Source organism: Vidua chalybeata, chromosome 18 (assembly GCF_026979565.1).
Source record: "Vidua chalybeata isolate OUT-0048 chromosome 18, bVidCha1 merged haplotype, whole genome shotgun sequence".
NCBI classification, from domain to species: Eukaryota; Metazoa; Chordata; class Aves; order Passeriformes; family Viduidae; genus Vidua; species Vidua chalybeata.
Window position 1 is genome coordinate 12,361,515 of NC_071547.1, and position 25,087 is coordinate 12,386,601.

Sequence of the window (25,087 nt, forward strand, 5' to 3'; positions counted from 1 at the left end):
TCCCTTGTGCCAGACTGGCACTGGCAGGGACACGTCACCCTCCCAGGGGCGCGGGGAAGAGCAGAGCCCTTCCAGGAGTGCAGGCAGAGGTTTGGGAGCAGCTCAAACAGCACAGCACACCGCGGCAGTAAGTAGCAAGTCAGTGTTGTTTATTTGTTTAAAGCCAAATATAAACAGGAAAGGAATGAAATCATTTCCAGCCTCCAGCTGTCCAGGAAAATACCTGTTTATAAATAAAAACGGAGAAAGGAGAGATGTCCCCATCTTGCAACCTCAGCTGTCAGTGTCAGCAGTCCTGGGGCTCAGGGCTCCTCACCCCTCCATTCCTGGGCCAGCAGTTTTCCATCCAGTGTGGAATTTTGCCCAGCCCAGGCACTTCCAGGCAGGAGAAGGAGGGCAGGAGGTGGGAAATACACGCAGCACTCTGTCCCTGCTGACAGTCCCCGTGTCCCCCATGGGGAAGAGCCAGCAGGGACAGGCAGGGCCCTCAGAGCTGGGATATCCCTGGAGATGCCCTAAGGGTCAGGACAGTACCTGGAGCCAGCTCGTGTGCAGGTGGAGGTGGCCTGGAAAGGACCAGAGATCCCAGGGACCCTTCTCCAGCCCAGAGCAGCCCTTTGCTCCTCTCATCCTCCTGGCCCCAGGCAGGCCTGGCTGGTCTGGATGCTCCTGGGGCTTGGTTTTCCTGCAAAGATTGGAGACAAACTCCCACGGTTTGTCAGAGGCCTCACTGCCTGCCCTCGGCTGTGTCAGGGTGCTCTCAGTGTCCCTGAGAGTCAGGATGGCTCCAAAGGGGTGGGAAGAGCTTCCCAAGGGGATCCAGGAGGGCACCAGCAGCTCCTCAGCCTGGCCTGGAGCAGCAGCACACCCAGACCTTGGCCTCCAAGGATGGAGAAACCTCCCGGGGATGCTGCTGCCCACAGGACTGCTCCCTGGGAATGGCACTGCCCGGGAATGGCACTGCCCGGAACACCCCTGAGTGGCAGCACCCAGTGGCAAAGCCTGGAACCAGCCCTGGCTTTTCCTCACCATGCACAGTGAGTACTCCTGGCTTCCTGCCCCTTCCCAGCCTCCTCTTCCCCCTCTCTGGATTTTTTCCTTCACCCTCTGGATCTGAACATGCCAGCACCGGGGCTGTTCTGTCCCCAGGAGGGGTGGCTGGTGCCGTGGAAAGGGAGAGCAGGGCAATGACTGCAGGGAATTCACCCCCTGCTCCCAAGGACTGTGGCACTGCACAGGAGAGACCTGGCCTGGCTTTGCACCTGGGGGGAGAGAGGGGAGGCAATTCCAGCTTCTCCAGAAAGCCTGGGAGAGCTCCACACAGGACAGAACAAATCCCCATGGACAGCATCAGCAACACCTTTAACACGGACACCACGGATTCAGACATCGCCCACACACACACAAGGAGCTTTTGGGATCCACTGCTGTCCCCTTGGGGAAAAGGTGACTGTGCTGTGCTGCCAGGAGGGGAGGGGCACAGGCAACCCCCAAATGTCACCCCACCATCCCACTGAGGTGTTCCCACAGTGCTGGGCCGTGGATGTGCAGTCCAAGAGGCTGTTCCAGCATGGACACAGAGCTATCCTGGGGGGTTTCCAACTCTCCCTGGCCACCCTGGATGTATCCTGGGGGTTTCCAGCTCTCCCTGGCCACCCTGGATGTATCCTGGGGGTTTCCAGCTCTCCCTGGCCACCCTGGATGTATCCTGGGGGTTTCCAGCTCTCCCTGGCCACCCTGGATGCTGGGCTGAGGCCTCCCACAGCAGCAGGTGTTCACAGGAGAGTTTCTCCTCCCCAGGCCCAAAGACTCCACCCAGGGCAGGCAGCACTGGAGGCAGTGGGGACACCTGTCCCAAATGGGAGACCAAGGGAAGTCACCATTCCCTTTGGGTTTGTGTCAAATCCCAAAATCTGACTTGGCCCCTGGGCTGAGGTTGTGTGGGAAACACACTGAAACAGCCCCATCTTTCCAAATTTGGCACCTCCACGGCTGTTGGTGCTCTGGGTGACCCCAACACCCACAGCCCAGGTGTGGATGTGGGCAGCACCCAGAGCAGGCAGAGCTGTCTGAGGTCACAGTTCCTCCAAAAACTCCTGCCAGAGGGATGGGAATTGAGTTTCTGGGCTGCCCTGAGTACCCAACCCTTCGGCACCCCAGGCCACACCAGTCTGTGGTGAGCAACAGCTCCCACACTTCCTCCTGGGCCAGGCTCCTCTCAGGGTATGAGCACAGAGTGCCCAAAAGAGGGACAAAAAGGGCCCTGCTGGCTGCTCTGGCACCCCTGAAGCCCCAGCAGATTTCCAGGTGGGCTGACAAGCACCGGCCATTCTCAGGGAAACTCTGGGTGCTTTCTGCTGGCTCCTGTGGCTCTTTTATGGCACGGCTGTAGCTCAGGCAGCTCCTCATGCTGAGGGCTCCTCTGAGCTCTGCAATTCCCTGGGTGCACTGGAGAGAGGCCCAGGTGGCAACAGAAGGGAGCACAAAATCCCAGGAATCTTGCTGACAGCTGGGAATGGGGAGCTCAGGCCCTGCTCTGCCCCTTCTCAGCCACCTTGGGACTCACCAGCCCCATTCCCAACCTTGCATCCCTGCCAGGAATCTTTTGGGATCTGCTTTCACAATGGCTTCAAGGGCTGGGGTCTACTCCAACCCTCAAAAGAACAAGAGATGGAATTTAAGATTTTTTGCCTGAGGATTCCCTACCCTGCTTCACAATGGAAACTCCTCCTTCCTTCAAGTTCCTGTCAGGACAACCTGGGACAGTGAAGGTGTCCCTACCCACGGAACAAGAGGAGCTTTAAGGTCCTGTCCAGCCCAAACCATTCTGGGATTCTGACTCTTTAAAGACAGAGTTCTTGGAGCAGAGCCCCCTCAGCATTGCTCACTCTCTCCCCACAGGCTGCTCCTCCTGGAGCCCCAGATCCCTGCAGACCACCACCACCAAAGTGCTGGGCTCTCAGCATTTATTTCCACAGCAAACCAGTGCTCAGGGTTGCAGGAGGTGACATGCAGGGCAGGCATTGCTGGAGAGGAGGGCTGTGATTCCACGTGGAGATACCTGTAGTGCATAAGAGACTAAAGAGCATCCACCTACCTCTACAGGGCCCTAATTGTCAGCTCGGAGGAAGAATTACTGTGTTGCAAGTGGACAGTGACAGGAGACACGAGCTGCAGCTACTCTACACACATTGCTTCAGAAACCACAAAGATATGCACACACACTGTGTCACTCTGCACCCCACAGCCCCTGAGCCCAGAGGAAAACCTCTTCTGCAGTGGTTCTGTCTGGGCCTTTAAGTCAAGGTTAAAAGTCACGTGCCTCGAGCTGCTAAAGCTCTTCCCTTGTAGGCAGCCAAGTCTGCGCCCCCCTAGAATCCGTTTTCTTTTGGCAAGGAGGAAGAAGGCCTCAAGCTGCAGGAATTAACATCTTGCTTCCATAATGGTTTGGCTGACTCCAGGGATGGCCAGGTTCCAGTCATCATTCCACTGTATTGCATAAATACCTATTGGAAAAAAAAATTGGAGATGGCAGCGAGCGGCAGCTCCGCGTCCATCGAAGTCACTCAAGGTCCCACCAAACATCCCCAGGAGGCTCCAACTCCTCCTGGGAACACTCATGGCTGTGCCACCGATCCCACCTTGGACACACACGATGGACACACCAAAGAACAAGGTCAGGACATGGGCTGGTGTGGTCAGCAGGCGTGGAAAAGGGCCAGGAGCTCCTCCTCTGCTTTCGGAGTCTCTGCCGTCGGGGCGGTGGCCACCTGGCCCCTGGGTCAGCACTGCTCGCCACCCCACGAGCTTCACTGCTGCTGGTTTTGTGGCTGGAGCTCTTTCCCAGGCCCATAAGGATATTGCCAGGCCCAGAAGGATATTTAGGATTGGAACAGTAGCTCTAGGAACAATCAGACTACAGAGGTGAAGCAATACCTGACCCAGAAAATCAGACCGGAGAAGACAACAGCGAAACGTGAGAGACTTTAAAAACTATTGCCTGCACAGGACACACACTCAAACCAAACCAGACAGACTCAGCCAAACAAAAATACTGCCAGGACAAGCAACTTCCTTCTCTGGAAGAGGGGATTCCTCCATATTCCACAGTATGATCTCACTGTGTTGACTTTCTAAGGCCACCACAGAAGAAACAGAATGTGCAGATCCTTCCCAAGGACAACGCTCCTGGAACAGCTGTCCCTGCAAGATCTTCCTGCTGGGCCTCAAGTACCAAAGTGTCCCTGTGCCTTTGGGCCAGGATGGGCAGGCAGACAACGGGAAGATGCTGTAGCACCAGTTTCCAAGTTCAGTGCAGTTTTCAATGCATTAAGCCAAAGGATTGTCACCAAACTTGCTTCCCACGCAAGTTCTGCAAAGAGGGTAAAGCTACACTCCAGCTGCTTCTGTCCCCAGGCTGCCTTTGGCACTCACTCCTTGCCTGAGCTGTAAATCTTCTGCACCGTGGCTCGGGTGAGCTCCAAATCCTCCGGGTACCGAATTTCCAACTCGGTGTTTGCCAGGTAGTGAACGCCGGTGAACTCGGAGAAATAGCGGCCGATGTCGGGGTGAGGGATCTCCCGAGGCTCAGAGTTGTACTCCAGGTTCTCTGTCGGGGAAGGGAAGCAGCAGTTACCACCACAGAACAGCCTGCTGCAAGGCACTGAACCCTGGGCCTCTCTCAGGCTTTGTCTGTGTTTCTAGAAACACCAAATCTGGTGCCTGAAAGGAAAAAAATACCCTAATGCAGGAAAAAGGGCAGAGCAAGTCAGTGTGACTGCTCACAGCCTCACCTCCTGATGACCCCACTGACCAGGGACATGGCAACTGGTTTGTGCCTGGGATTGCCTGGCATTAGGCTGGAGGAGCAGGATGCTGCTCCCACTCTGCTGGTCACAGGACTCAGCTGTAAGCGTGGGGAGAAGCTGCTGCAATGAGCTCTGCCCCTCTAATCCCTCACAGCCCTTGGAGGATCTGTTTTAGGAGAGATCCCCCTCAAATGCTCCAAGGTGAGCCCACCTGCACAAGGCTGTCCTGGCAGAGGAGCCAAGACCTTCCTCCCTCAGCCTGTGTTTCCACCATGCCAAAGCCCAGCATGTGCCTCCAGCAAAACAAACTTCCCTAAATCCAAACTTCCCCAGGTCCAGTGGAAGTCCCTAAGAAGGACACACTGATTCTTTCCCACAGCAGCTCCTGATAGGCACAACCTGATTAGGCACAAGTTAAGCAACACTGAACCCCAAAGGTGACCCCTGAACACTGAACCCCAAAGGTGACCCCGGCCAAGGGCTGCTCTGCTCTGCAGTGTCGGTGCAGAGCAGGGACTGGGAGTAAATCCCACAGGCTGGAGCCCTGCAGCACTCCCCAAATGATGTCATTTTTTTCCAGCACTGTGCCAGATAAAACAGGTAGTATTAGCTAGGAAAAAAAAGCTGCATCAGGATCAAAGGCTGACTTTGGGCAGGGCAGGAACACGCTGGGGTGCAGAGAATGTCATTCAGGAATAATCTGTCTCTGAAATCCAGTTCATTAGTGCGAACAGAGAATTCCTATTAATCCATGCAGGCTCTTTGAAGCTGCTGCATGCCAGGGTGTGCAGCCAGCAGCACCAGAGCTTTCCATGCCTCAGCAGCCTGGTGCAGTCCTAGAGGCTTGCAAAGGACCTTTTCGGATACTGCACCACTGCGGAAAACAATTTGCACTGCTGAGTGCTCTGAGGCAGCATGGCTGAGCTGGGAGCTGTGCTGGGGAGCTGCAGGGATGGAACAGCAGGGATGGGGAGCTGCAGGGATGGGGAGCTGCAGGGATGGGGAGCTGCAGGGATGGGGAGCTGCAGGGATGGGGAGCTGCAGGGATGGGGAGCTGCAGGGATGGGGAGCTGCAGGGATGGGGAGCTGCAGGGATGGGGAGCTGCAGGGATGGAGCTGCAGGGATGGGGAGCTGCAGGGATGGAGCTGCAGGGATGGGGAGCTGCAGGGATGGGGAGCTGCAGGGATGGAACAGCAGCTGGCAGGGGAACAGGCTGACACAGGCAAATTCAGCACAAGGTGGGAGCCTCCCAAAGGTGCTGACGAGCAGTTTTGAGCCACAGATCACTCTCCTGTGCTGTCACAAAGCAAACAAAACACAGACAAGAGTGGACAGGTACTAAACTCCCTGAATGACACAGGAGTTCTGGAATTAGCTGCACTCAACCCACAGATTCACAGGAAGGCCTCAAACTGAGGTACATTTATCTATAATAAGCTTGGGGTTATTTCTGAGCTGGTTAAATTAAACTCCACATGAGGATTTGTTTAGGATTCTTTCAGTAAAATCTCTCCCTCCCTCCCTAGAGTCAGGTCAGAAGGATATGAAATAATCCTTCCCAAATGATCTGAGGATGTTTTAGAGGGGATATCAATAGCAGCAAGAACAAACCCTTCACTTTTCCCCAGCAATATCAGAACTCTTGGAGGCCACAGAGACGCAGCAATAACAGTGTCAGTTCCCTGCAAGAACTGTGGGACCAGACAGGGTTCTGTTTGTTTAAACATCATTAGACACAAGATAAGTGATGACTCAGCCCCAGGAGCACTGGGGACAATTACCTGATTAGGTAATTACCAAGATGCATATTTTAATATCAACCCATAACACAATGAGAATTTCTGGTTTTAAGACTCTCTGAAGCCAAGCCCCACCTGTTCTGAGCCATCAGGATTTGCCACTTCATCTTTTTGGGCTTCTGAACATAAAAAAAAAACAATCTCAGGACAGTGGGAACCACCTGCACTTTAAATCTACAGAGGGAGGAGTGTCCCTGTCTGTAAAACCACCTCTTGTCACACCTCTTGTCACACTCAGGGGACCAGAACATGAGGGAGCACCCAGGGAAAGGGCATTTTGTTCAGCATTTTCCCTCCAGCAGCTTCCACATCTTCCCTTAGCCAAACCCACTCTGGCTGTGTAGCTGCCCTGCCTGGATGGGAACTCCCTGTCACAGAGGGAACACAAACATGAGGCAAGTGAACATTTTTACCATGTACAGAGTCACAGATGTGCTTCTCTTTTGTAGTTTTCTTCAGAACCTCAGTTAAACAGCTCTTACCACACACTCTGACCATCAGACAAGAGCTTCCTCTTATGGTTTGTTGCATAAAGCACATGTGACATAGAGATTTCTACACCTCCCTGAATTTGTGAAGAGACATTCATTTTTGTTCTGGTTAAAGGTGGCACTAGCAGCCAGGTTACCTGTGTCCCCTGGGATCCTGGCATGTGACAGTGGCCAGAACCATGTCCTGACCAGCAACCCCTCACTAAATCCCATTTCCAGGTCCTGCCCAAGGCACAGCTGTCGGGAGCTGCTGACTGACCTTCAGCCTTCAGCAGAAGCTGAATTATTTCTTTCAAAGCACAAATCAAGGTTCACACCAGGAGAGTGTCCAAAACACTTCTGGGGCAAGAGGAGATCACACCAGAGTGGACCTTCCTGTCCATCCCAGCAGTGCTGATTTCATGGAGAGCAAACAGAGCAGGCCACAACTCAGGATCATTTCCTTCCTACCTCCACCTTTACAACCCTTGTTAGCCACACTTAATTAATCAATGAAGCACCCCTTTGTCCTGATGTGGCAGAGTGCACACAGGAGCCCCTGCTCACCTTGGGCAGCATATCTGCAGGAGCCATCCTCCACCAGGACATTGTAGAAGGGCTGGTGGGGGCCGTGGGGGAGGCTGTGCACGTTCATGTTCCGGATCCACTCGTGACCCATCATGCAGGCAGGATCCCAGCCATAAATCACACAGTTGTAGCCATACCTGATTCAAGAAATTGCAAACAAAGGCTGTGGAAACTCCAGAGCCAGCTCCTTTTCCTCAAGATAAACAGAGCACAAACAGGATAGGAACCTCCTGGGAACTGGCACAAGGAGGACAGGAGGAAGAGGAGAAAAAAAACAATTCAGAAAGACTTTGTGTTTGTATTTTAAAGAGGAGGGATGTGACTATGAATGACTGGATAAACAGACAGGAATAAACAGCTGAAGACAAAGCAAAACCAAATTTGAGGAAGAAAAGAGAATGACAAAGAGCCTGAAAGTAAGCAGCTAGAAGAGGAAGGAAGAAATAAAGAAGGATCAACCACCCTGCCAGGCTGTGCAACTACTCCTGTGCTCATCACACAGACATGGCAAGCCCAACACTGAGAACAAAGCCATCAGTATTTACAGAATATTTATGGGCTTAATTGTGAGGTGTTGTAACTGTCACTGCTGATACCCCTCAAATATGCTCTGGATGTCTTGGGGAGTCAGAGGAGTGGCCAAAGCAACACAGTGCTGGCCTGGCTCTCTGGCAGAGCAGTGCAGGCAGGAACAGGGAATGAGAGCACAGGGAAACATCCACAAGCTGTCCTAGGAATATCAGGATCGATTTTGAAGTTGACTCTGTTGCACAGTCCCTCATTAAGTGATTGCTGCTCTTTCCTGGAGAGCTCTGTACCTGTGTGATAGAGGATGACTCAGACAAGTCAGGCTCTCTGCAGTGCAAACATTTGCTCTCTCCAGGCACTCCCAGAGCTGCCCCCACTTTCCTGCACGGGACAGACGCACGTGCCTGGCATTTCCCACTTCTCCTTGGCACTAATCCACGTCTCACTGCTGTCAGCTCAAACCCTTCTGCTCTGCTGCTACAGAGCTGACTGTGGGGAAGGCTCCAAGCTCACCTCTTGTGTTTCATGATGAGCCCAATGGAGAAGCAAACCTCCTTGTGCTTCTCATCCGAGCGGTGCTTGACCTCGGGGCCCAGCTCCTCCTTGCGCCGCTCGATGTGCTCCAGGGTGTGCTGCACCAGGTACCCCACAGCCCCGTGCTGGGATGGGTCCAGGGCCTGGATGTGCTGCAGGATGTCCAGGACCTTCCAAAGCACAGCAAAAACAGGTTCAGGACATGTCCCTGCAGCAGCACAACTTATAAACTGTCTTAGGTTGAAAGATATGGCTGGGGGTGTGTGTTCTGTCCCCATCTGTCAGAGGTGGGGCAGTTCTCTGCTGTTCATGGGGCAGTTTTTTCTTTATCTCTCCCACAGCCAATCCTCCCTCCAGGAGATCTCTCCTGTTCATGGCCACTGAGTGTCCCTGCATGGCTGAGAAAATTCCAGCATCCCATGGGGAGAGGCTCTGCCCAGGGGAGGAGCCAAGCATTCCTACCTGGATCCAATCTGCCCTTGGAACAGCACAGCAGCCTTTGCCCACTGCATTCCCAGAGGAGCAGCTTTCTGCCCCACTGCATTCCCAGAGGAGCAGCTTTCTGCCCCACTGCATTCCCAGAGGAGCAGCTTTCTTCCCCACTGCATTCCCAGAGGAGCAGCTTTCTGCCCCACTGCATTCCCAGAGGAGCAGCTTTCTGCCCCACTGCATTCCCAGAGGAGCCCAGGCCCATCTCCAGCAGCCCTGAGCTTCAGAGGAAAACTCCAGCCTTGTCCAGGATCCTGCTCCAGCAGAAGCACAGCTGGCACTGCAGGAGGGCTGAGCCCCCATGGGATGGGACTGTGCCACCTCCCTGACCCACAGGGTGCCAGGGCCTGCTCTGACTCTGGCAGTGTTTTGTTTGTTTGTTTGTTTGTACTATTGCATTTGTATTTTTAATTTTCCTAGTAAAGAACTGTTATTCCTGCTCCCATACCTTTGCCTGAGAGCCTTTTAATTTCAAAATTATAATAATTCAGAGGGAGGGGGTTTGCATTTTCCATTTCAAGGGAGGCTCCTGCCTTCCTAGGCAGACACCTGCCCAAGACATGAGCACATACAGATACATTGCTAGAGTCAGCTGCATGTAAGTGCCCTGAGATCTGCCACAACATCTTCCACACTGTTCTCTGCCATAGCTTCATGTTCAGCCTGCACACAGCCTGTTCTTATTCCTTTTCTCTTTGTAAAGCTCCCAGCTTCCAAGGGAAGGCACTGGAGAGCTCAGCAGCTCCTTTAAACTCAGCCCCACGAGTTCATCATGTCCTGTTTCGTGCCCACAGGCCATCCCTCCAGGTTCCTGGTCATGAGATTACAGTTCCCAGTGTCCCAAAATGCTGCTGGGAAGTGATTCCAGGTGACTTCTGCTGCTCTTGAGAACTAATATTTTAACTTAAAAGAGCTTCTCAGCATGTCTGTGAGGAGCAAAAATAGGGCAGCAGAGGAGGAAATGGAAATAACCTCCATGATGCTTTCCCAAGGAACAAGACAGAACAGCTGCTTGTCTCAGGATGACTAAAGAACACAGAGCAGCAAGGTCTGCAGATCCACAATTCCAGCTTCCCAACACCCTCTGGCACAACATCAGAGCACCTGCTGCCGAGTTTGTTAGAGGCAGGAAAAGCAAATTTTAATTTTTTGGTAAAAGCAAGGAAAAAAACCCCAGCCTGTTATGTAAACATGTTGGGAAAAGACAGGTCTCTGTCTCAACATCAAATAGCTCAAGTCCCAAAATCTGCCACACTTTGGCACCTGGCAAAAGGATTGTCTCCTTGATCATAGGTCATTAAGTTCAGAGCAGCAACAGAAGAGGAATGGAAATCTCAGGCTGTTCAGCATGAACAGCAGCCAAAAATCGAGGAAAATCAATTTAACTAAAGGACAGGTGAGTAATTAATGAGAAGAAACACAGCTCAGGCTTATTGGCCACTTTAATTCTATTAAAAATTAAGAAGGATGTGAAAATCCTGAAAAATCCTTAAGGAAGGAAGCAACCACAGCTGCCAGAGAATCTTGGGAGTTTTATTTACTGTTATTTACAAATATTTAGGGCAACATTAAGTGTAGCTCTGCAGGACTTTTTAGATTTCCTACCCATCCATAAATCTGGCAGCTCCTGTCAAAGCTGGTACATTGTGTCCTGTCAGACACAGCTTTCTCTCTGGTTAGCTGCAATTCTGCCTGACAGCCTGGAACGACTGGATGCAGTCCTGAAAAATCCAAATTTGCTCATTTCCATTGCATCTGGTGCAGAGAACCCAGTAAAACTCAGCCCTGGGGTTGGGTTCTGTGTGCTGGGGGGCTGCAAATCCAAGTCTGGTGCTCTCCAAACACATCCCTGAGTGCCAGGAGGGGGCAGGAAGATCTTTCAGTGTTCCATATTTATGTCCAGTTGCTATTTCAGCTCAGTGAGTCCCTCCCATACACAATTTTTTGGTGCTGTTCTTTTCTGTGCTGACCCTAAAATTTGCTGCCATAAGAAAGGAAGGCCAAGCTAAGCAGTTTGTTCTTCAAAGGGAAGGAGGCAGCTTCTCCAGCAGTCCTGTTCCAGTTATTTGGTGGGAAGAGCTTTGCTTCTGCTCAGCTTCTATCCAGCCAGTATTCCTGTCCCCTTCCCAAACCTCACAACTGTGAACTGGCACAAGCTCCACTGAACCAGCATAGGGCATTCTGAGTAGGAATAACCTCTGTGCTGCAGTGACACACTAAAAAAATCAGACTTTTCTGAGTTACAGGCTCTTCCCTGTGCCTTCTCCTGATTCAATGAAAGCCTTGGATGATCCAGACAACCTGTAAATCTCTGCATCTTCTTTCCCACACTCCCAACATAACAGGAGTGGAGTTGTTACCCTGAAGGAAAAGGAATTCCAAGGACAGGGATATCAAGCTCCTTTTTCACAAGAGCCACAGACTGTGTGGCCAAGCTTGGGAGCACAGCTTTGGTTTTATTTATAAAAGATAACTTCCTAAAGTTTTCTGATAAGGTAATGGCTCCTTTTCCAGGAGCCCAGCAGGAGTTTTACCACAATTTAGGCACAGAGCAAACAGGATGCTCTTATAATTCACAGTCCACAGTGTTGGTTGCAAGACAAGCTGTAAATAATAAATTATGACTCAAAGCTGCTCCCAATTCTCCCCTAGGACAGGCAGCCAAGAATCATCCACTCTCCTCGCTTCAAATTGATTCCCTGCAATGTGAGAACTCCTCCAACTGCATTTATTACAGAAACAACTCGTGTCAGACTGTAATGCAGGCTGACATAGCCCAAAAATCAATAGCCCAGTGTTAATAGTGCTCAGCCTTCCCCAAAACATTCCCCTGAGTGCCCAGGTACCTTTTCTGGCCAGATTCCCAGGTGGAAGTATAACCTGGCCTGGAGCATGAGGTGCTGCACATTGTCTGGATACATGGCCAGGTACAGGTCCAAGGAGTCTCTCAGGAGCTGGTAGGACTGGTCAGTGCTCTCTCTGCCAGCAGAAAGGAAACTCACCTGTGAGGCTCTGCAACCCTGTCCCCAGAGCTCCCAGGGATCGGGGGAGTCCCCAGAATGATGCTGCAGGTACAGCATGCTCACAACAGTGACTCCAGCATGGATTGTCACTCACCATATCAGCCTGCTACAAGGAAAAGCACTCCACACCTCATCACCAAACTCTGCCCTCCCACCCACAGCTCTTCTCCTTGGTCAGATGATCCCACACAGAGAATTCACTCTCTAAGCCACTTCCTTTTGTTCCCCTGACACCTACAACAGTCCTTCCACTCCTGTTTGTCTATGGCAGCTTGGGAAAGGGATTATCAGGAGGATTTGAAAACAAAACTTGATATTCTACAAGGATCTCTGAAAATGCTCATTTGAACATGGAGGTTGTACCTACCACATGACAGGAAAAGGCTCTGCTCTCAAGGTGGACAGTCCCTACCAGCTTTTCACAGAGAAAATAAAATATCTTGTCTATTTTCTTGAGAGGAACTAGTTTCACTAAATATTTTTGTTTCCACTCAGATGCAGGCGATTAAAATGCCTTGTGACACACAGAATTTTCAGGATCTCATAAGGTGAGCGACACCTTTTGGAAGCAGCAATATTGGACATGCAGATAATGTACCCCTGGTCCTTTTCCCCAGGGTATGGATCCTCAACTCACCTCTTGCCAAGGTTGAGGAGGTTCCCCACCATGCGCTGCAGGACCTCCTTGGAGGTCACCACCCCATAGAACTCCTCTGTCACGTGGTGCCCGATCAGGTACTCGCACTCCTTCACTGTCAGCTGCTTCCCCTTCCCAAAGGCATCGATGTAGGTGTAGTCAAAAATATCTGTGCTTCTGAAGAGGCAACAAAGAGCCCAAACTGTCATCAGGGTCTCGTGGTAAAGCAGGGTTTGCTGTTTCTGTTCTTCCCTCAGCACTTCCAACCCGTGTCCTTCATTTCTCAGCTCCCTCCTAAACAGAGACTAGCTGGTACCTTCTCTCTTTTCCATAAATCTCACATTACCTCATGGGTATTATTATTTCAGGAAATCTGTTATTATTCAGCAGCAGCAGCTGAGTTCTAGGAAAACTTACCTAAAAATCTGATTTTTCCCTCTGTATAAATTATAATTTCAGAGGGAAAATAATTAAACATTCTTCTCTAGGTCTAGAGCAGGAAATCTGTTACCATTCAGCAGCAGCAGCTGAGTTCTAGGAATACTTTCCTAAAGATCTGGTTTTTCCCTCTCTATAGGTTTTAATTCCAGAGGGAAAATAATTAAACATTCTCCTCAAAGTCTAGAGCAGGAAATCTGTTACCATTCAGCAGCAGCAGCTGAGTTCTAGGAAAACTTTCCTAAAGGTCTGATCTTTCCCCCTGTACAGGCAGATGGGATGCAATTAAACACTCTCACACAGGTCTGGAGCTGTAAATATGTTCTGGCTTTTGTCACTGTGGGCACAATTTCAGAGTTCAGCAGGTCACTCACCCTTCTTTCCCTTGACACCATCGCAGTAGGAAATGGCTGGGAAAGTTGACAGGCTCCAGTTTGACTCCCAGCTGCCTGGCAATTGTTAAATAAAGCACAGACAAACTGATGGGAATTCCTGTCCTGCGGATCAAAACCTGGGGGAGAAAAATGTGACAAAAACACAGGCGGGATTTAAGAAAAACATGAATTTCAAGGGTTGATTTCACAACTGAAAATACAACTTGACTGAAAATGCACTGAAGGATAACATATTTATTTAAGAGCTGTTCTTCACAGAGAATTATTTGTCTGGCTATATTCAGACAAATAAAGTGTCTCAAATCAAGTGTCTCCCAGTTTTTGCCTGACACACACATACCTGGTGAATGTAGGAATTCAGTGAATTGTAGTAATCCAGTTCATTTCCTTTGTATTTCAGCTGCTCATACAGGACACAGTTCATGGCATCAAGCACCTGCCTCTGAAGTTCCACTTCTGGAATGAAAACCTCTCCTGGAAACACATGTAGTGAAATATAGACAGAGAAAACAAGAGCACTCAACCTTTATGCAATGGAATCTTTGCATGGGCAGGCTCAGTCTCTCCTTGAAAGCCAGAAATTACTCACTGTTTATAAAACCAAGGAGCAAGATGCTGCCTGACCTCTGGAAATTATAAACACGCACCTTTCTACTGATGATTTTCTGATATTGGCAGGAAAGAGGTTGTTCCCCAGTCCCACAGCTCAGCTATAGATAACAGGACTAATAAGATTCCAGAGACAAATGGGAAAAAATAGAATTCCCCTCCCAATTCTTTTAGCATCAGATGGACTGAACCCTGGGCTATTGAACAGCTGTTTCTTGACTGATGGCTTCAGTAAATGTCACAATTTTGTTTGCCAGGGGATAAAAGCAACAGCTCTTTAGGCTGCCACACCTCCACAGCAGTTTCAGCTGTGCAGAGGTGCAGGAGGGCTCTGCAGGAAGGCACGTTTCTGTACAGTACCTGCCTTGGAAGCCAAGCTGGGGTGCCTGGGGTTCTTGGTCCGCAGCACTTTGCGCACTTTGTCTGTGATATCGTCCACCTGAGCCTGGACACTCTTGAGGCAGATGTCTGACAGGGGGTTACAGTATTGATCAATCAAAACAGCACCTGGAAAAAACAAACTACATAAGAAACAGGACTTCAGTTTTTTCTTTGCTTGGTTTTGCCTGCTCTACATTCCAGGCATGCAGCGAGCGGTTGCAGCAGAACAGCAGAGCTCTGTGTCTGAAACCTGCAGTCATCTACTGGATTTGTCACACAAAATGCAGAGAATGGGCTGACATGAGAAATTACCAGCTGAACCCAGTATTGCCCTCTCCACCATGCTGAAAGGTATTTGTACCTTGAGCAGGAATGCTGCTGGGTCAGGCTTGACCAGCTCTGCGCTCACACCGCAGCCCCTGGCACCTCCCCAACGTACAGAGATTTTTATTCAGAGCCTGAAACAATCCCAGCTTCACTCAAACTGCCTCAGTTCTGATTTCTCCCTGTCACATCCTCCACATCATCCTTGTTCATCATTTCCTTATCTGCTACATTCATCTTTCTCTTCCACACCTGCTCTCCATCTTCCTAACACAACACAGAACAAAACAAGCTTTCATGTTCCTCCTGCCCAAGCCTCTGCAGGAAAATATTTCATTTTCACAGAACCTTCTCCTTGGCTCTTTCCAAAGCCTCCTCTTGCTCAAGCTTTGGAATCAGCTGTAAGGATTTTGCATGGACCATACCTCTTCCAGCCTCCTACATGGCTTTGTCAGCATGGCCATGACTGGTCTGTAAATCAAGGAATTCAGCAGGGCCCCGTGTCTCCTTTTTGTCCTCTCAAAGTGCTCCCTGGTTCTGACCAGGTGGAAATTCCCAAAACACTTCCTGCTGGCACATTCATGGCAGACAAATCACACATATTTGTGACCCACATGACTAAGTCTCATAATTAATTTGGTTTTTTTCTAGAAAATGACACTTTTTGCTTTCCCTTCTTGCCCTAACAGCCCCTTCTTCAAAGTCTACTGCATTAACAAGAACCAGCTTTGGTGTTACAGCCTCTTTTGTCCTCTTTCAGGGACATTTTGGAGTATGTACCAAGAGGAAGGGACTCTTCTACAGCCCCTGGCAGTTTCTGAGCTATTCAAAAGACAGAAGGAGAATGAGACTGAGGACACAAAGAGCAGAAGAAGCAGAAGAGCTTTTTCTTTCTTTGTAGGTGGAAGTGCCCTCTCACTGTGTGACTGGACTTGGATTTCTTTCCCACCTAAGTTTACCACTCAGTTCTTGAGACACTCCCAATGCTCAGGCTACAGTTCCCTGTGCTTGCTCCCTGCCCCTATCTGAGGAGTTCCTGGGAAAGGGGAAAGCAGGGAGCTGACTGGGAATCAGCCCAGGGGCCACTGCAGCAATGTCAGTAATGAGCATGTCGAGCTACAGCTCATTTTCTCAGCACCTTGCTCAAGATGCCAGTGTTTTAGCATTTTCTGCCTCAGCCCAGCTGTCCAGGGGTGATTCTTCAAGCACACAGCACTGACAGCACCCGACGCTGTCCTGACATTTTGATGTAACGCTGCTGCGGGATGGGAAGGATTCCAGACACATCCAAAATCCAACCTGAACTCTGAGTCATTAGCCAAGGGCTGGCTGGAGTCTAAGCAAGGCAGGCTCCTTGCAAGTCAAAGCATGATGGAGAGCTGTCATTAGGTGTTCTGGCTGGGCTCTCTGCCAAGGACTCACCCTCCAGAAAGGACTGCCGCTCCGTGGGGCGCTGCAGATACTCCTTCAGGTTCTTTAATATGTTCTGCTGCCGTAGGAAATAGAGAATTTTCTTTGCATAGTACTTCCAGGTGAGACCTTTCCTGCACAGTTAAACACAAGAGGAAGCATTTCCCTAATTGAAGGGTGAACAGTTGGTTTAAGTTTTAATACAAGTCTACAGTTTGGGTTATTGTTTTTCTCAACAAGCACTGCCACTGAAAGTCAACCCAAAAGGGGAATGTTGAGAAGAATTTATCATAAAAAGCCACCCAACTTGCAAAACATTGCTCCTGTCATCTCCAATTTTCACCCCATCACTGATACATAATTTTGAGAAGATACATTATCATGGGAAACAACACAGATCCTAATTAACGGAGCTCAGGAATATCTGATTAAAATCCTATACTTTATTCATAAAACATTACCCTCTGTCTGACTGCATCTCTCCAGAGCCACTCCTACAGCATCCTCTCAGCATTAAAAATAGATTGATGAGGGACATGAATATCAGTCCAATAGTATTCAGAAGAAAAACAAAATTCCCCAGAGGAAAACCAACTCCGTAGCTCTGAAAAGGCAGGAGGAGATCAACAGTTGCTCTGCAGATGACACAATTCCAAAACTTTTTACAGCAAAGCCCCATCACTTTCTAAAGCCTCTCCATCCTCCTGGACAGCAGGGCAATCAAAACTCATAATATTTTATCTTCTTCCAATAAACTGGGACCCTCAACAGGGACAACTGCTTTATTGGGATATTTTCCATGGAGATGATTTAGCCTAATGCTCCCGAATGGCACTGACTACAGCTTAATCAGGGTGTAATTAGCACCAATTCTGCTTTATGGGGAGGCATTTGGCCAGTGCAAAGCCTCAGAAGCTTTTTAACCAGTTGTCAAATGAGAGATGCTCAGGCCCAGCTCAAATAGAGAAGGCAATAAAATGGATGGGGAAAGGCAAAAATGAGATGATTGCCATTCCAGTTGGGTTTTTTCAAGCCCTATTAACAGTGCCTCTAATCAAGGCTATTAGGCCCCATTAAGGACATTTATCACAGCTTTGTATCACACCAGACCCAGCCTGGGTAGGTGGTACCAGCAGAAAAACCTGCAAATAAACCAAATAAAACCTTCAAATAAACTTATTCATCTTGCCCAGTGTTAATCAAGGTGATGAGATTACCCAGGCAGATAAAACCCAGGAGTTTTATTTACCACCTGCTTGAATAATTTACAGAACTGCAAATTTTGCAGTGGCTGAATTCAACTCAGTTGCTTCTCTGGGGACAAAAATTGGACCAACCTACTCCAGCTCAGAAAGGGAAAGAAAAAGCTGGAATTTCAGGGTACAGGGATTCATGGTGGCATTCCTGAAGGATTTCTGCTTCCCTCTGGTGCCCTGGCCTAATCCTGCAAATCAGTTCATCAAGCTGATCCATGCTTAATCAAAAAGGAACAAGAGGATGGGAACTGCTTAGGCAGAGCTGAGGGTGCATGGGATATGTCCCAAGAGATGCCATGAGCTGGCAAGGAACTAAACAACAAAAAGCAGCACAAAACCCGAGGATCTTCTTCTTGTGGGACAGGTTTCCATGGTTTCCTCTGGAAATACTCAATCTGTTGTGAAATCAGGCCTTAGCAAGCCTGGGGGTGTTGTTTAATGAGTGACCAAGGGCAGAAGCTGAGGTCAGGCATTAACCAGGGCACTGAACTGGTGAAAGAGGGAAATCCCTGCCATTTCTCAGCCCTCTCTTACCTTCCTTCCATGTTGAGGATACACATCAGCTCATCCTCAAAGAAATGGCTGGGGCACCCCAGAGTCTCAATGTCACTGAATCCATCACAGGGGACCTGCCAAAGCAGACAAGGAGTTATGCACAGCACAACAGATTCCCATAACTTCAGGAAAAGCCTCAAAAACAAATTAGTCCATTTTTTTTCAATTTATTAAAGATCTTTAAAATGTCCTGCTCCCCAAATACTGACAGTCTGTACTCATGGATTTATTATTCCATTGAGAACCCCAGGAATATCCTATAGCAGTATCAGCCCAATTCTACAGCATTTAGGGCTGAGATGCTGAGTTCAGGACTAGCAGAATCACATTTATGCAGGGTGGGCACAAGCTGCACGTGGTTTTAAGGTGGAATCAACTTCTGCTTGTGGTTGACTGAACCCCTCCATACACCCCCCTGTGCAGGAGATTCATCCTGGGTGAAGGAATGAAGAGGCAGGAGCCTTTATTTTTTACAACAACCACTTCTGCATTTATATTCAGAACAGCTATTTTCTTCCAGAATTCAGAACTACTTTCTAAACTTTGGCTGAACTGTAAAAAAAAAAAAAGGCTTTCAAGCTTTTCACTGTATGATATGGGCTCATATATGGGTTGAAAGCCTTCTCCTCTCACTTCTGAGCAGGGAATCAAGCTGCAGTTTCTGGCCCCACAGGAGATGGTTCTCATCATGAGGCCTTTGGGTATTGCTTAATGGTCTCTCCATGGTCTTTGCATATGTGATCAAAACAGGAGGAATCCAGGAGCTGCTTCTCCCAGTTAATGCTCTGACAATTCTCCATGGACAAATGTCTGGCTGCTGCAGAACAGAGCAGCCAGGAGACACCAAACCCCCACCTGGCCCTGCTGCCTTCCTTCTGCACAGGAGCCACAAAAGGGAGGCTGTTTAGTGGCTCTTGTGTGGGATTTTGAATTCAGCCAAAGTTACAGGCAGTATTTATACTCATTTCACAGAATTCCAGGCTGACCCAGCTGTACAGCTTGCCAAACTCCACAGCTACCAAGCAAACAGCCAAGTAACTCCTGTCTCATGTGCACATCGGTGTGAGACACCACATTTTCACCTTTTCCCCACTGAACACAGAAGCTTTTCAGGGTCATGGCTGGCTGGAGAACTTCAAAAACACACTTTGCAACTGAGGGGCCCTGTTGTGCTTTGCTCCTGAACTCAAAGAGCTTGTGACAGCTCTCAGAACTCGTCCTTGCACAAGGTCTGCAGCGAGAAACAGCAGCTGTGCTTTGTGTCAACAAACCCCGTGGCCTTCAGAATTCCCAGAGCCAGGGCTGAACTCCCAGCAAAAAGCAAAGAGCTTTTAGGGCTGAATGCAATCCCAGGGTGTGCTGCACTCCACACACCTCTGGATTTGGAACTCTCTCCCCTTCTGGCTGTGTTTCAGCATTTTCACACAAAGTCAGGAAATGCAAAATCTCTGAGTGCACAGTTGAGGAGATGTGGAGAGAGGGGCAAGAGAAAGTAATAGAAAGAATTGATCACAATCAAGGAAGGTGAATCTTTGAATTATTATGGAATCATGGAATATCCTGAAGGATACCACAACGATCATCCAGTCCAACTCCTGGCCCTGCACAGACATCCCAAAATCCCACCACATCCCTGGCAGCGCTGTCCAAAGGCTCCTGGAGCTCTGGCAGCCTCTGGCTTTGCCCATTCCCTGGGGAGCCTGGGCAGTGCCCAGCACCCTCTGGGGGAAGAAGAACCTTTTCCTAATAAAAATAATAATAAAGACTAAATAAACACATTTTTAAAAGGCAAAACCCCTCTAAGAAATAATAAACTTTTGAATGGTTTAAGGATTTTTAAAGAAGAACACACCCTGGTGATGTGAATGCTCAGGCTGTGTCGAGGAAACAGCCTCAAGCTGCTCCAAGGGAGGTGTAGGTTGGATATCAGGAAAAATTGATTAATTGAAAGGGTTGTCAAGCACTGGGACAAGCTGCTTAGGGAGTGGTGCAATCGCTGTCCTTCGAAGAAGTTCAGTTTTCTGGACCCTTTGAAGAAAAATCTCCCGGCAGCAGCTGCTGTTGGATTAGTGCAAGGACCAGTGCTGGGCTCAGCCTAAACCCTTCTGGCAGCACACCAAGGGTAGAACATGGACTCTTGTGGCTGCATCATTTGCAAGCCACAACATTTCTGAAAGAACAATAATGATGTTCTTTATGAAGTCGAGATTTCATCCCAGGATGCTGTGAGAAATCTCAGCCTCACTGAGCTCTGGTTACTGTCCAGCAGATAAAGCTGTGAAACTCAGACAAGCAGCCCTACAGCCACTTGGACTGTGCTGCTCTCAGAGTCTCCTTGCACAGTGGAAGATTTGTTTTCCTGAGGGAATTTAGGAATGTCAGCTCTGGTTTTTCAGAGGTCCTTCAAAGGGTTCAGAAAATGTGAAGACGTGGTGCTTAGGGACATGGTTCAGGACTTGATCTTGGAGGTCTTTTCCAACCTTAATGATTCAATTAATGATTTTGTTAATGATTCTATTAGACAAGTGGCCAGGCTGCTGCACACACACACTAAGAGAGGAGGACTTACATGTTCTGAGAAGAACCTTTTGGAGAAGGAAGCCACAATCCTCTGTGCCTCCAGCCCCGCGTTGTGCCGTGCCTTGTACTCCTCCAGCCAGCTGACACTGTCACTGTGGCTGTAGTACTTCAGCAGGGATGGCCACCTGCACACACACACACAAAAACCAACAGCATCATTAATATTTCACCTCCCTGAGAACCTCCAGAATGACTTGAGGAGCTGAGACAGTGCCCAGACACTGCCCAGCTTTAAACTGTATTAAATTACCTCAGCCAGCAAAGCACAACTCCCCGACTGCAGCTGTGCATTAATGATTATTTAAAAGCAAGCTCTCCTGAAACCTTCAGAGGCTCCCACTCCACGATTTCAATACCTAAACATCCTAAATGCTTCAGTTTTATAATTAAAAGAGTTTCCCACAAAAGAAGGAAGCCAAGCTGGCACTGAACAGAAGGGGAATTCTCTGTCCTGTGTTCTTCCCACCACCTCGGGGAGCTCATTAAAAACACAGCTCCCTCCACTGCCCTTGCTGGTGGCAATATCTACGGGAGGAAAACACAATCTGAAGTCAAATTGTGACAGCTAAATGCTCCTGCAGTTTGACAAGAGACAAGAAATAATTGTCTGAAGAAAAAAATAAACCACCTCACAGCTTTCTTGTAAAAAAACCCTCCTTTACTGAGACTCAAACTCCACATATTTCACAGCTTACCCAGAATTTCAATGTTCAGCTGAAAATCCAACTTCAGGGCATGCTTTGGGGGCTGTTAGCAGCACCTTTTTGAATAAAGTGGGTGTGTGGCGCCACAACACAGCTTTGTGCCATAAAATATGTGCCAGCACTGCAATTCCTGCTGCTGTGAAGACACCAGGATCACTTGTGTGAGAAACATGAACAAGAATCAGCACAGGTGGAAATATTTTGGCAATGAAGCTGAGAGAAAGGGGTTTCTTTTAATTTGCTGGGGGATTTATTCCACATTTTGAAATGCTGTTCATTATTACTGGTTTATACAAACCATCTTCCTTTGTCTGAGGTTCTTTTCAGGTTATATTTATATATTTAATTTACCAAATACTGAAATCACTCCTCCTGTATAATAATTATTACCAGTGTCCAAACCACACCTGGAAGATATTTCACTGCTGGTTAATAACAAAACTCCCCTGCACTTGTCTCCACAAAATAAAGCCAAATAACCTCACATTACATAACAACCTCTCTCCTGATGAATCCCTGGCCTTTCAGCTACTGCTGAAATGCAGCCACCTCACAATAACCATCACAGTCCTTTATTTTGGGATGAGAAAGGAGAATTTCATGGGCTGGAAGGACGGTGGGAATTTTAGAAAGATGGAAGTGCCACTGCTCACAATGGAATCCAGCAGGACGGCGAGGCCAGGGTGAAGCCTCCAGCCAAAAATTCCATTATCAAGGAGAGAGGAGAAGAGCAACGTGTGCCAATCACCCACCACATCCCATTCCAGCTGCTGGATCCCAAGCAGGCTGAAACTTGCAGGAATTGCAGCCACTGAACTGGTGAAAGTCAGTCCCAGAGCCATGGCTTGCTGGAGTGGGGAAGCTGTAACTCCTCAGCAGCTTTTTTACCCCTGTGAAAAGGGAACAATCCCCACATTTGGCCTGAGCTGACTTTCAGGAGCCAAGTGGCAGCTAGAGAAAGCAATTCTGCTGCTTTTCCTGTGCCAACACACACAAAGGCAGGTAAGAGATGAGCCTGGACAGCCCTGGGGATGAGGGGAGCTGCCTCCAGGACTGCTGAGAGCAGCACAGCATCACACCCACCCTTCACCCCCAGGCAAAATATGCACGGTGCCACCGAGCACACCACCCTGGGAGAAACAGGACAGCAGCAAAACCCCATCCCAAGGGTCTGGGTATCTGTGAGAACAGCTCTCCCCAAATCCTCACGCATAAACACCTCTCTGCTGCCCAGCATCAGTCTTGAGATGGCTCTTGCCTGTTGTTCTGGAGGGGTCAGGGAGGCCAGTCCACAACCCCAGTGCGTGGTTCCACTGCCAGAGCCCGGGCTGGCCCTGGGAATGCAGGGGATCCACGGGCCTCGGTGTGGAAAGGGCCACAAAACGGATCTCTGGCCCTGGGAGAGCCACAGATCAGGGCCACAAAACCGATCTCTGGCCCTGGGAGAGCCACAGATCAGGGCCACAAAACCGATCTCTGGCCGAGGGGGAGCCACAGATCAGGGCCACAGAGGGTCACAAAACCGATCTCTGGCCAAGGGGGAGCCCCTGCGAGCAGCAGGCTCAGCCTGGTCCCTCCCCACGGGACACCCGCCCGGAGAAGCCGTGGCCGCCCCATCCCTGCCAGTGCTCCAGGCTCCAGGCTAAACCTGGAGCAACCTGGCACAGTGCACGGTGCCCCTGCCCGTGGCACGGGGTGAAAGGACGCCTCTAAGGCTGCCTTCCCAGGCACACCGCTCGGTGCCCGCACCGCGCTGCCGGAGCGCCGCGGGCTCCGCCAGCCCGGGCGGCGCTCACCGCGGAGCCGGGAAGGGATCGGGCGGTGACGGCGGCGCTTCCACCGCCCCAGGCACGCGCGGCCCGGCCATCCCCGGTGCCGCGGGGCGCCGGCGGTGCCCGCTCCCTCCCGTCCGAGCCCGGGCGGGCCGGGCCGTGCGGCGCTGCCCACCTGAGGCGGAAGCGCTCCCGCCACACCTTGCCGCGGGGCTGGCACGCCTCGCGCAGCCGGCGGCAGGTGCAGGACACGCGGCCGATGTCGGCGGCGCCCAGCACGTCGCAGCAGAGGATGAGCTCCAGCAGCTCGCCCGGCAGGTCCGTCAGGCCCGTCCCGCCGCCGCTGCCGGGCCCCGGCGGGCCCGCGGCCTCCGCCGCCATCTTGGCTGTTTACCTGCGCTCCGGGGCCGCCGGCGCTTCCGGGGAGGGGCGGCCCGGGGAGCGTCCGCCAAGTGCGGCCGCGGCGCGGAGCGCAGAGCGGCAAGGGAGCGTCTGACAAGTGAGGGGAGCGTCTGACAAGTGACGGGAACGTCTGGCAAGTGAGGGGAGCGTCTGACAAGTGAGGGGAACGTCTGGCAAGTGAGGGGAGCGTCTGGCAAGTGAGGGGAGCGCAGAGCGGCCGGACCGACCGGGCGCGGGGCTGCCGCTCCCGGGAACGGCGGCCACAGAGGCACCGCACCGGGCCCATCGCTCCCGGGAACGGCGGCCTGTATTGGAAACGGAGTGTCAAAAAGGGACCTCATCAGTGTGATCAGTATCGGGAATGGCGGCCAGAAAGGGCCGATGGATCGATGTGGATCAGTGTTGGAACTGAGTGCCAAAAAGGGATCAGTGTGATCAATATTGGAAACTGAGTGCCAAAAAGGGACTGGATCAATGTGATCAGTATTGGAAACTGAGTGCCAAAAAGGGACTGGATCAATGTGATCAGTATTGGAAATGGGGGCCAAAAAGGGATCAATGTGATCAGTATTGGAAACTGAGTGCCAAAAAGGGACTGGATCAATGTGATCAGTATTGGAAACTGAGTACCAAAAAGGGATCAGTGTGATCAATGTTGGAAACGGACTGTCAAAAAGGGACTGGATCAATGTGATCAGTATTGGAAATGGGGGCCAAAAAGGGATCAGTGTGATCAATATTGGAAACTGAGTGTCAAAAAGGGACCACATTGGTGTGATCAGTATTGGGAACAGTGGCCAGAAAGGGCCGACACACCGATGTGGATCAATATCAGAAACAGGACCCAAAAAGGGACTGGATCAATGTGATCAATATTGGAAAGGGGGTGCCCAAAAGGGATCAATGTGATCAATATTGGAAAGGGGGTGCCCAAAAGGGATCAGTGTGATCAATATTGGAAAGGGGGTGCCCAAAAGGGATCAATGTGATCAATGTTGGAAACGGAGTGTAAAAAAGGGACTGGATCAATGTGATCAGTATTGGAAATGGGGGCCAAAAAGGGATCAATGTGATCAATGTTGGAAATGGAGTGCCAAAAAGGGATGGGATCAATGTGATCAGTATTGGAAATGGGGTCAAAAAGGGATCAACGTGATCGATATTGGAAACTGGGTACCAAAAAGAGACTGGATCAATGTGATCAATATTGAAAACGGGGTGCCCAAAGGGGACCTTACCAATGTGTATCAATACCTGAAAGGGAGTGCACAGAGGGAACATACCAATGTGTAAAAATATCTCAAATGAGGTACCAAAAGGACACTTATCAATGTGTATAAGGTCTTTTAAGGATAAACTGTCTAATTAAGAAATGACACTTAAA

General features: G+C 50.0%; 1 protein-coding gene across 2 annotated transcripts; it reads right to left on the reverse strand.

Moving 5' to 3' along the window:
- Window positions 1-127: 127 nt before the first annotated feature.
- FBXO21 (F-box protein 21) lies at window positions 128-23,687 on the reverse strand. 2 transcript variants are annotated; one of them, XR_008434009.1, is made up of 13 exons: window positions 23,477-23,687; window positions 20,815-20,950; window positions 18,225-18,319; window positions 16,447-16,568; window positions 14,680-14,826; window positions 14,051-14,184; window positions 13,690-13,826; window positions 12,878-13,054; window positions 12,064-12,196; window positions 8,708-8,898; window positions 7,646-7,803; window positions 3,642-4,609; window positions 128-3,506 (listed from the first exon to the last, which is right to left on the reverse strand). XR_008434009.1 is itself a non-coding variant. In XM_053959326.1 (12 exons), exons 1-12 carry the CDS (start codon window positions 23,680-23,682, stop codon window positions 4,431-4,433), a joined length of 1,815 nt encoding a protein of 604 aa, XP_053815301.1. In that variant the 5' UTR covers window positions 23,683-23,687; the 3' UTR covers window positions 128-4,430. The 2 variants fall into 2 exon arrangements, 1 of the variants encoding a protein (XP_053815301.1); XM_053959326.1 differs by having other exon boundaries at window positions 128-4,609.
- Between the last annotated feature and the right edge of the window lie 1,400 nt (window positions 23,688-25,087).